Source organism: Rana temporaria, chromosome 3 (assembly GCF_905171775.1).
Source record: "Rana temporaria chromosome 3, aRanTem1.1, whole genome shotgun sequence".
NCBI lineage: Eukaryota > Metazoa > Chordata > Amphibia > Anura > Ranidae > Rana > Rana temporaria.
The window spans coordinates 443,207,669-443,218,696 of record NC_053491.1 but is presented as its reverse complement, the minus strand read 5'-3'; the positions used below and the strand labels follow the sequence as shown (position 1 = coordinate 443,218,696).

General features: G+C 46.2%; 1 protein-coding gene across 1 annotated transcript; it reads left to right on the top strand.

Moving 5' to 3' along the window:
• The first annotated feature begins 103 nt into the window (after positions 1 to 103).
• GADD45GIP1 (GADD45G interacting protein 1) lies at positions 104 to 4,141 on the top strand. The gene is made up of 2 exons (XM_040346493.1): positions 104 to 502; positions 3,545 to 4,141. Exons 1-2 carry the CDS (start codon positions 153 to 155, stop codon positions 3,864 to 3,866), a joined length of 672 nt encoding a protein of 223 aa, XP_040202427.1. The 5' UTR covers positions 104 to 152; the 3' UTR covers positions 3,867 to 4,141.
• The last annotated feature ends 6,887 nt before the right edge of the window (positions 4,142 to 11,028 follow it).

Genomic DNA, 11,028 nt, shown 5'->3' with positions numbered 1-11,028 from the left:
TGTGCACAACAGGCATAGCCGTGGACACCCTACTCCCTGCCCAACGCAGGCACCGCAAAGGACGCCTCGATTAGGACCCACATAGAGTTCAGCGCTGTCGCTGCACTTCCGCCACACTCTGAGGACCCCCTCCTGTCACAGGGATTTCCAACATGGCGCTGCCCATACAGCGGTGCTGGTCTAGGCTGCGGGCTGTGACCTTACAGTGGCCGGCGGCGGCGGGTTATCACGCCAAGCCGGTGCCTCTGAACCTGAGCGGCGTCTACATCCCCAATCCCTCCGACCCGAACGCGAAGGCGTGGCACAAGGGCCCGGCCTTTGAAGCCAAGCTGTACGGCCGGTATGGCAGAGCCTCCGGGGTGAGACCTGAGCAGCTGTGGCCGAAGCCTGAGGAGCTGCAGAGGATAGAGGGGGAGGAGAAGGAATGGTACCCGAGCCTGGGGGAGATGCTGAGCAGAGTGGAGGCCAAGGAGAAGGAAGAGCTGAAGAAGAAGCAGCAGAGGTGAGTGTCCCTCCCCACCAATCACAGGCTTTCTATGGAGGGTTCAACCCCCTGCCTGCCAGGGTTTATTTCTGTCATCTGTGTCCCCTTAGGGGGGATTTTCTTTTACTTCCTGTCCCATAGCCAGAACAGGAAGTGACAGCCCAAAACACTTCCGGTCCCAGGGTGACAACTGTACTGTGTCTATCGTTGTCACCGGGCTATAAGACCCCTCCACCTCTCCATAACACAGGGAGGTGTATTGTAGCCAATGGAGATAGCTGGGAGCAATGCTGCCCGATCGCTTCCTATTGGCTCCCAGGATTTGCAGCTGGATGAACGGATAACTGTGTCAGACAGATGTGTAGCATTGCTGGGAGCGCTGTATAAATTGTATATGGCGGGCACCACTAATTGGCGGACCGCGGTCCCCATCTGGAATGAGCCATTGTCCCAATCGGACTGTCACAGTCCGGACACATAGGAGCCATTCTGCCCAGCTGCCATCACTGCTGCCGCTGTCATTCTCACAGAGCCGACAGCGGGAGCCTTGGAGGGGGGGTTGTTAAGCGGGTGATTGGTTGATAGGACTGTCCTGCATCTTAGCAACCAATCACTAACTCACAGCTCCTGCACCCTGTCCAGACCTGCTGTGCCCCCCGTCCCCCGCCCTGTCTGTGTAAGGTAGGACAGGAGGGGGGGGGCGATGTCAAGGACAGTAATATGAGGGCGGAGCTGAGGACCACGGTCGGGAGGTTGAAGACTGTAGCGGGGGAAAGAGAGAACAGTAATGGGGGGGGGGGGGCTGAGGACAATATTGGGGAGAGGATCTGAGGACAGGTGGGGTGGGGGGAGATATTGGAGGGAGTGGAGGACAGTAATGGGGGGGGGGGGGCTGAGGGCAATCTTGGGCAGAGGAGCTGGAGAGGACCGTAATATGCAGGGGGGGCTGAGGACAGTAATGAGGGGCTGAGGACAATTTTGGGGAGAGAAGCGGAGGATGGTCGGGGGGTGAGATATCAAGGGGGGCTGAGGACAGTAGTATGCAGGGGGGGGGTTAGGACCGTGCTGGGGGGGGCTGAGAACAGTGATATGCAGGGGGGTGGGGAAGCTGAGGACAGTAACGTGGGTGCTGAGGACAATATTGGGGAGAAGAGCTGGAGAGGACTGTGCTGGGGGAGGGGGAGCTGTGAACAGTAATGAGGGGGCTAAGGACAATTTTGGGGAGCGGAGGACGGTCGGGGGGGGGTGGGTGAGATATATCAAGGGGGGCTGAGGACAGTAATAAGCAGGAGGGGGTGAGGACCGTGCTGGAGGGGGGGGGGGGGGGGGGGAGTGAATGTTGGCTGAAAATGTTGTGCTGTGTTTATGCAGAACAATTTCACGGCCAACGCCCTTCAGCCCAAAATCCACGGAAAAGTTAGATGGAAGTGCGATCGTGTGTACGAGGGAGCTGAGGACAGTAAGGGGGGGCTGAGGACAATTTTGGGGAGAGGAGCTGAGGACGGTCGGGAGGGGGGGGGTGAGCTATCAAGGGGGGCTGAGGACAGTAATATGCACCGTCCTGGGGGGGGGGGGGGGGGGGGGAGAGGGAGCTGAGGACATTGTGCTTTTAACCACTTAAGGACAGAAGGTGTTTTTCAGATTCGGCGTTTACGAGACTAAAACAGTTTTTTTTTGCTAGAAAATTACTTAAAACCCCCAAAAATTATATATTTTTTTTTCTAACACCCTAGAGAATAAAATGGCGGTCATTGCAATACTTTTTGTCACACCGTATTTGCGCAGCGGTCTTACAAGCGCACTTTCTTTGGAAAAAATTCACTTTTTTGAATTAAAAAATAAGACAATAAATTTGGCCCAATGTTTTTATATATTGTGAAAGATAATGTTACGCCGAGTAAATTGATACCCAACATGTCACGCTTAAAAATTGCGCCCACTCGTGGCATGGCGTCAAACATTTACCCATAAAAATCTCGATAGGCGACGTTTAAAAAATTCTATAGGTTGCATTTTTTGAGCTACAGAGGTCTAGGGCTAGAATTATTGCTCTCGCTCCAACGATCGCGGCGATACCTCACTTGTGTGGTTTGAACACCGTTTTCATATGCGGGTGCTACTCGCGTATGCGTTCGCTTCTGCGCGCGAGCTCGTCGGGACGGGGCGCTTTAAAATATATATATTTTTTTTGTTTTCTTATTTATTATTGATTTTATAATTTTTTACACTGAAATAATAATAGGAATAAAAGTGATCATTTTTTTTTTTTTATTACAAGGAATGTAAACATCCCTTGTACTAGAAAAAAAGCATGACAGGTCCTCTTACATATGAGATCTGGGGGTCAAAAAGACCTCGCATCTCATATTTAGACTAAAATGCAATAAAAAAATAAAAATAAAAAATTGTCATTTAAAAAAATGACAACAAAAAAATTGTCTCTTTAAGACGCATGGGCGGGACTGACGTTTTGACGTCACTTCCGCCCAGCAAAGCTATGAGGACTGGTGGGGGCCATCTTGCCCTCACGCGAGTCCTCGCACACCAGGCGGCAGCATCCGATCTCCTCCGCCGCTACCGACGGCGGCGGAAGAGCGGCGAGAGGGTGTGGCCCCTCTCCCGCCACCTATAACGGCGATCTCGCAGCGAATCCGCCGCGGAGACTGCCGTTATCGTTTACACAGCCGCCCACTGAAAAGATGGATACCTCGGTTGTGGCAGCAGCTGCTGCCGTTGCCGAGATATCCATCTTTAAAAACAGGACGTATATATACACAGTGGGCGGGCGGTAAGTGGTTAAGGTACTAAAATGTGGATTTCCTTTCCTCAGTATGATGGATTGCATGCTATAGAGAATAAATACCCGGAGTACTGCAGTTTTTCAATCTTTTGACATTTTGCTCTTCAGTCTTATTTTTATTATTATTATTATTATTATTATTATTATTATTATTATTATTAATAAAAAAAAATATTTGATATTTTTCTTGCACTGTGCACGTGACTTTGGAAGAGACCTTAAGACTAAACTAATTTCCAACAACTTTTTATTTCTAACAGGGAACATCTGATTGCTGGCAACATGGCAAAGATGCCCAAGATGGTGGAAGATTGGCGCAGAGGAAAGCGCGAGGCGCGGCAGAAGGAGAAGGAGGAAAAGGCCAAGAAGCAGCGTCTGTTATTGGTCGCCCGTGAGAAGTTTGGTGTCACCGTGGATCCCCGCAGCCCGAAGTTTCTGGAGATGATGAAAGATCTAGAGAAGGACGAGAGAAGGAAGCTGAAGGCTGTGAAGAGAATGCAGCTGGAGGAAGACAGAGCGGCCATCGCGGCGGCCTTCGCTGTAAAACCTCCTGCAGACTCGGACAGTAGCAGTCCTGTATAATGTATGAATGCGCTGTTATCGGCACACACTGATAGACTGGGACAAAGGAAAAGATGGAAGTTTTCATGGCTGTCCCATTACCTTCCATCACCTATACTGCTCTGGAAGCACGTCAGCCGCTTCATGCAGGCTCTTCTAGTACCAATAGACTGGCTCTATTAGAACTTGATGCCACACAAGAGCTGAATGTTGATAGGGTGACGTGTGCTGCGTTTTTATATGCATGCCATAGACTTCCTATACAGAGAGTTTCTAATAAAATGGTTTTCAGCTGATTATTTTTTATTTTTTTCCTGTTTTGTAGATTCACATTTCTCTAATCACTTATGGAATGCTGCAATGAAACTTTGGTGATTTGTAGGGCTGAAACAACTGTTTTTATAATCGATTAGTTGCTCAGCCGATTAGTTCAGGGTTTGACAAATTTGCTTGGAATCTAGGAGCCAGCTAAAAAAGTTAGGAGCCAGAAAACGCACCCCGTCCCGACGAGCTTGCGCGCAGAAGCGAACACATACGTGTGCAGCGCCCGCATATGTAAACAGCGTTTAAACCACACATGTGAGGTATCGCAGCGATTGGTAGAGCGAGAGCAATAATTCTAGCCCTAGACCTCCTCTGTAACTCAAAACATGTAACCTGTAGATTTTTTTAAACGTTGCCTATGAAGATTTTAAAGGGTAAAAGTTTGTCGGCATTCCACGAGCGGACGCAATTTTGAAGCGTGACATGTTGGGTATGAATTTACTCGGCGTAACATTATCTTTCATAATATTAAAAAAAATGGGGATAACTTTTCTGTTGTCTTATTTTTTAATTTAAAAAAGTGTAATTTTTTCCCAAAAAAGTGCGCTTGTAAGACCGCTGCGCAAATACGGCGTGACAGAAAGTATTGCAACGATTACCATTTTATTCTCTAGGGTGTTAGGATAAAAAATATATATAATGTTTGGGGGTTCTAATTAGAGGGAAGAAGATGGCCATGAAAAATGACATTAGAATTGCTGTTTTAACTTGTAATGCTTAACTTTTAATACCAACGGCCACCACCAGATGGCGCCAGCTCACACATCTGGTGGTAAAAACTTGTAATACCAACGGCTCACCACCAGATGGCACCAGCTCACAAAAAAAAAAATATTTTTTTTTTTTGCCCACCTTCCAAGCCAAGTCGCCAGGACCCCATTTCTAGTCGCAATGGCGACCTGGCGCCCTGGATTTGTCGAGCCCTGGATTAGTTGAACAGCATACAGAATGCATTATTTGTTTACATGTCAGAAAATACAATGCAGCTCAGTACACTCTCCATACATGTCAGTAAGTACCTGAGCACTTGTGAATGTATGAGGAGCAATGCCTCATGGGGACATCTGATTGCCTTTAATATTTTGGGGACCTATGATTGGAGTTCTACCGTGCATGAGTGTGAAGGATCCCTGACATTGGAGCGGGTGGACATCCCCCCCCCCCCCCCCATCTCATCCATGCTGTTTTATCCACTTCAATACCAGGCACAGCCCCCCCTCCTGCCCAGGACGATTTTTAGCTTTCAGCGCTGTCGCACTTTGAATAACAATTGCGCGGTTGTGCTACACTGTACCCATACTAAATTTTTATCATTTTTCTTCCCACAAATAAAGCTTTCTTTTGGTGGTATTTGATTACCACTACGGTTTTGAATTTTTGCACTATAAACAAAACAAAAAAGACCAACAATAAAAAAAACTGATGGGCAGCACTGATGAGGAGCTACTGACAGGCATTAGTGAGTGGCGCTGAGAGGCATTACTGATTGACACTGTTATGGGCACTGATCGGTACTGGTATCCATTTATTATGGGGACAGGCTGACAGGTGTTGGGCACTGATGGGCACCTTTTGATGGGGGCTGTGCTGATGCTCAATGTGCTGATTATTAGCACAGACTCCCACCCCCCCCCCCTCCTGACAGGGAGAGCCGCCGATCATCTCCCTGTCAGCGTGAACCGCGGAGAGACGTTTACAAGCATTTCCCAGTTCATGTGATGATCAGCTGTGATTGGTCACAGCTGATCAGGTGGTATGAAGCCTCTGTCAGAGGCATCATACCACGATTAGAGGTGCTGTGTTTCAGACTGACACACAGCACCTTTGATCGCCGCGCTGCTTGCCGGCTCTGTTATCCTGATCACGTCATATGACGTCCAATCAGGATAACGCAACCAATTTGCTGCCATCATTTTGCTATATGGCGGGCAGCAAGTGGTTAAAGAACCTTTCTGTCACATCAATATCCGGAGTGTTACTAGCAAGAATTAAAGTAGAAATACACAGCAATTCCTTATGATACTAAGGCGAGTCTGCTGCACTTAAAGGGGTTGTAAAGGTTCATTTTTTATTTTCTAAATCAGTTCCTTTTAAGCTAGTGCATTGTTGGCTCACTTACCTTTTCCTTCAGTTTCCCTTCTAAATGTTTTTTTTTTTCTTTGTCTGAATTTCTCACTTCCTGTTTCTCCTCGGTAAGCTTTCCACCATCATCGGAGCTGTTCTGGCTGGGGGGTAGTCAGCCAGAACAGCTTACTGAGGAGGAACAGGAAGTGAGAAATTCAGACAAAGGGGGAAAAAAAACATTTAGAAGGGAAATTGAAGGAAAAGGTAAGTGAACCAACAATGCACTAGCATAAAAGGAACATATTTGGAAAATAAAAATGAACTTTTACAACCCCTTTAATTGTGTAGCCATTCATTTTGGAAAGCCTCCATTCACATCAGTGGCTGAATATTTTTTGGCATTGATTAAGTCGAACTATTGGAGATATTTTTTATATTGCAATCGGACATACTTAAAGGGTTTGTAAAGGATTTTTTTTTTTATCTTAATAGCTTCCTTTACCTTACTGCAGTGCTGTTTTCATGTCCTCATTGTTAGTTTTTGCTCTCAAGTTGCTGTAATTCTTCTCTGATCTCCACACTTCCTGGTTGTCTGTTTCCTGATAACCACAGTACTGGGAGCTTTCTCTCTGTGGTCACTAATCAAGGAGGTGTGATTACTGTGTGTCTAAATCCCCTCAGCACCAATTAGTTTCGTTTTCCAAACCATCACTGCCCTGTATTGGCTCTGTACAGCAGAGGAAGGAAACAACATGCAAAAACGAAACTAGAAACTGCAGGTACATTATATGATTGATTTTTATCAATTTTTAAAAGGAATCAGTTAACTATTATGGGCCAGATCCATGTACATCGGCGCATATATCTGTCCGGCGTAGCGTATCTCTGATACACTACGCCGCTGTAATTTAAAAAAAAAAAATTTAATCCTCAGAATGCGTGCCGTAAGGTACGGCAGCGTAGTGTATCTTTGGAGGCGTAAGGGCGCGCCATTCAAATGGATGTAATGGGGGCGTGTTTTATGTAAATACGTCTTGACCCGACGGAAATGATGGTTTTTTTTCAACTGCGCATGCGCCGTCCGTGGGGGTATCCCAGTGCGCATGCTCGAAATTAAACCGGAACAAGCCAATGCTTACGACGGTGACGTCATTCTACGCAAATCCCTATTCGCGAACGACTTACGCAAACAACGTAAAAAATTCAAAATTGGACGCGGGAACGACGGCCATACTTAACATTGAGTACGCCACCATATAGCAGGGGTAACTATACGCCGAAAAAAGGCGAACGCAAACGACGTAAAAAAATGCGCCGGACGTACGTTCGTGGATCGCCATATCGAGCTAATTTGCATACTCAAATCGGAATTCGACCGAAACGCCACCTAGCGGCCGCCGGAAAAAATGCACCTAAGATCCGACGGCGTACTAAGACGTACGCCTGTCGGATCAATCCCTCATTCCGTCGTATCTTGTTTTGTGGATACAAAACAAAGATACGACGCGGGAACTTTGAAATTACGCGGCGTATCAATAGATACGCCGGCGTAATTCGTCTGTGGATCTGGCCCTATGTCTCTATACCCTGTAAACAGTCATTTCAGCATACATTTTTTTTTTTTTTTATGTACAACTCCTTTAAGAGGACGTGTAATTCGCATTTAATCAACGTTGTTTAATTTTTCTACATTTCTTGCACGGTTTTGCACTTTTTTTCATTCTCACTACAGCAATGCACTATTTATATGAATGCCTCATGGGACATGTAGTCTTGGCAAGGCGAAGGAAGTGATTTTAAAGGCAGACGTTTTTACCTTGCTATAGGTCAGTGATGGTGAATCTTGTCACTCCAGATGTTTTGGAACTACATTTCCCATGATGCTCAGGCACTCTGCAGTGTAGTGGAGCATCATGGGGAATGTAGTTCCAAAACATCTGGGGGTGCCAAGATTTACCATCACTGCTATAAGGGAACCTTATATTATGCTTCTCTGATTCATCTTTTACCAAATTGTAATGTCCGCCTTAATTTTGTTAAGCGCTGCGCAAACTGTTATATAAATCCTTTTTAATAATACTTTGCAGCTTGCTTGAGTAGCACTCTGAAGACAGGAGGAGCAAGAAGCGCAGACGGTGCACCCCAGAAGAGGAAGTACGAGTACTGATACATTCTCAAGTACTCCCTGATATCAATTACCGATACCCATTTATAATGTTGTGACGGTTTTGAAAAATGACTACCGTTTCTTTAAAAATAATAATATTAACGGTTCGTCTGTGGCTTTGAAATTGTGCTGCTTTCAAAGCAACTGAATGCTCACCTTCGGTCACTGCCAACAGATCGCCAAACCTTACGCCAGCTCACGCCACTTGAACAGATCTGCATTGATAGAGAGCAGCTCCCCCCTTCACTTTTATGCTCTCTTAACGAACCAAGTAGAGTTTTTTGATCTCACCTTTTTACAACAATGGGAAAATGACCTTCAAACTACGTTCTCCCAGCCTCAGAAAGACAGGATAATACTCTTTGCTCACAAGGCCCCTTTGAGTAGTAGATACCAAGACGGCGGTTATAAACTTCTCACAAGATTGTATAGAACGCCAGCCAAATTGCATAGAATATACCCGCAGGTTCCGAACATGTGTTGGCGCTGACCCTTCTACATATCTTTTGTGTATGCCCAAACTTAAAGGGGTGTAAAGGTACAATTTGTTTTCCCCTTAATAGCTTCCTTTACCTTAGTGCCGTCCTCCTTCACTTACCTCATCCTTCCATTTTGCTTTTAAATGTCCTTATTTCTTCTGAGAAATCCTCACTTCCTGTTCTTCTGTCTGTAACTCCATACAGTAATGCAAGGCTTTCTCCCTGGTGTGGAGGTCGTGCTCACCCCCTCCCTTGGACTACAGGAGAGTCAGGACGCCCACTAAAACACAGCTCTCTTTTCTATGGATGCCGAGTGTATGACACAGGAGCGCGCCCGCCAGGTAACCCCCTCGGGTTTACCCCCCTTTTGCTTTTTTATTTGATTGAACTGTACTATGCTTTTATATATTGTATGCGCCTCTTACCAATTAACTTGGTTTGTTTAAAAATGTGGTCGCTGTGGCTGATGAATCAACACATTCATCTATACCTCAGGGGCTGGATGCTGTACGCTACTTACTTGCCTGGCCGGTACACTGTATAATATGGTATTCTTGTAACAAATGCACTGTAAGGCTCCATTCACACCTAGGCGTTTTCACGCCCGCCGCTATTGCAGCCTGCAATACGCTGGAGGGGTGATTTAACATTGTCGGCTATGGAGATGGTTCACATCTCCACGCCGAAACGCCTGAAGCTCAAAACAAGTCCCTGACCCTTTTTTTCAGGCGTCTTCGGCGTTCGGCCATATTACACAATGTGTAATCACCCCTCCAGCGAAAATAGCGGTAAAAAACACAGCGTTTTGTCGCGGCAAATCGCAGTAAAAAACACTGCAATTTGTCGCGGTAAAAAACGCTGCAAATCGCCTACGGCTAGGTGTGAATGCAGCCTAATAGCAACATATGCAGAACTCTTTATTCTGTCTACAGGGTGTTGTTACTTTTGGAATATGAGGACTTATATTTGTGTTTGTATGGTCCTTTAGATTTCCTTTTTTTTGTTTGTTTATTTTATTTCAGCTTATGATATGTGCATTACGACAACGTCTACACCTTGGCCCTCAAACTGCTTTCACAGGAGGAGAGATGCAGTGGGCTAGATTCAGGTAGATTGGCGCATTGTTACGGCGGTGTAGCGTATCGTATTTACGCTACGCCGCCTTAAGTCAGAGAGGCAAGTGCTGTATTCACAAAGCACTTACGGCGGCGTAGTGTAAATGGGGCCGGCGTAAGCGCGCCTAATTCAAATGAGGATGAGGGGGGCGTGTTTTATGTTAATGTTTGGTGACCCGATGTGATTGACGTTTTTTTTACGAACAGCGCATGCGCCGTCCGTGTACATATCCCAGTTTTTGACGTGAACGGAAATTACATCCAGCCCCATTCACGGACGACTTCCGCAAACAACGTAAAATTTTCAAATTTCTACGCGGGAACAACGCCCATACTTAACATTGGCTACGTCACCTAGGGGGCAGCTTTATCTTTACGCGGCGTATCTCTTACAGAAACGGCGTATCTTTACTGCGACAGGCAAGCGTACGTTCGTGAATCGGCGTATCTAGTCATTTACATATTCTATGCCGAAATCAACGGAAGCGCCACCTAGCGGCCAGCGGAAAAATTGCACCCTAAGATACGACGGTGCAGGCCGTTGTATCTTAGCTAGGTTTAAGTGTATCTCAGTTTGAGCATACACTTAAACTTACGACGGGCTTAGATTCGGAGTTACGTCGGCGTATCTCCTGATACGCCGGCGTAACTCTTTGTGAATCTAGCACATTGTCTTTTTCTGCTGTGGCAGGAAATCTCCCTAATGGGCTACAACCAGTAGGAAAAAAATAGAAAAATCAGAGGGTTTTTTAACCCCTTTACTGCCACCGATATAAAGAGAGAAAAAACGCTCAGGTGTGGAAATCTTCAGAATAAATGCTTCCCCTTACCGATGTAAGGCTTACATCGGCGGCGCCAGCAGGGGTATTTAAACACACTCCCATTAGCCAAGACTGCTTGTATATTTGTCAAGCTGTTCGTTTTCTGGTGGAAGGGACAAGCACCATAGTAATGGTTGGACTTGTGTCTTTTTTTAACCTAGCTAACTATGTACTGGGAGGAAGGTTATGGCAACCACCAAGGAGGATTAAGAG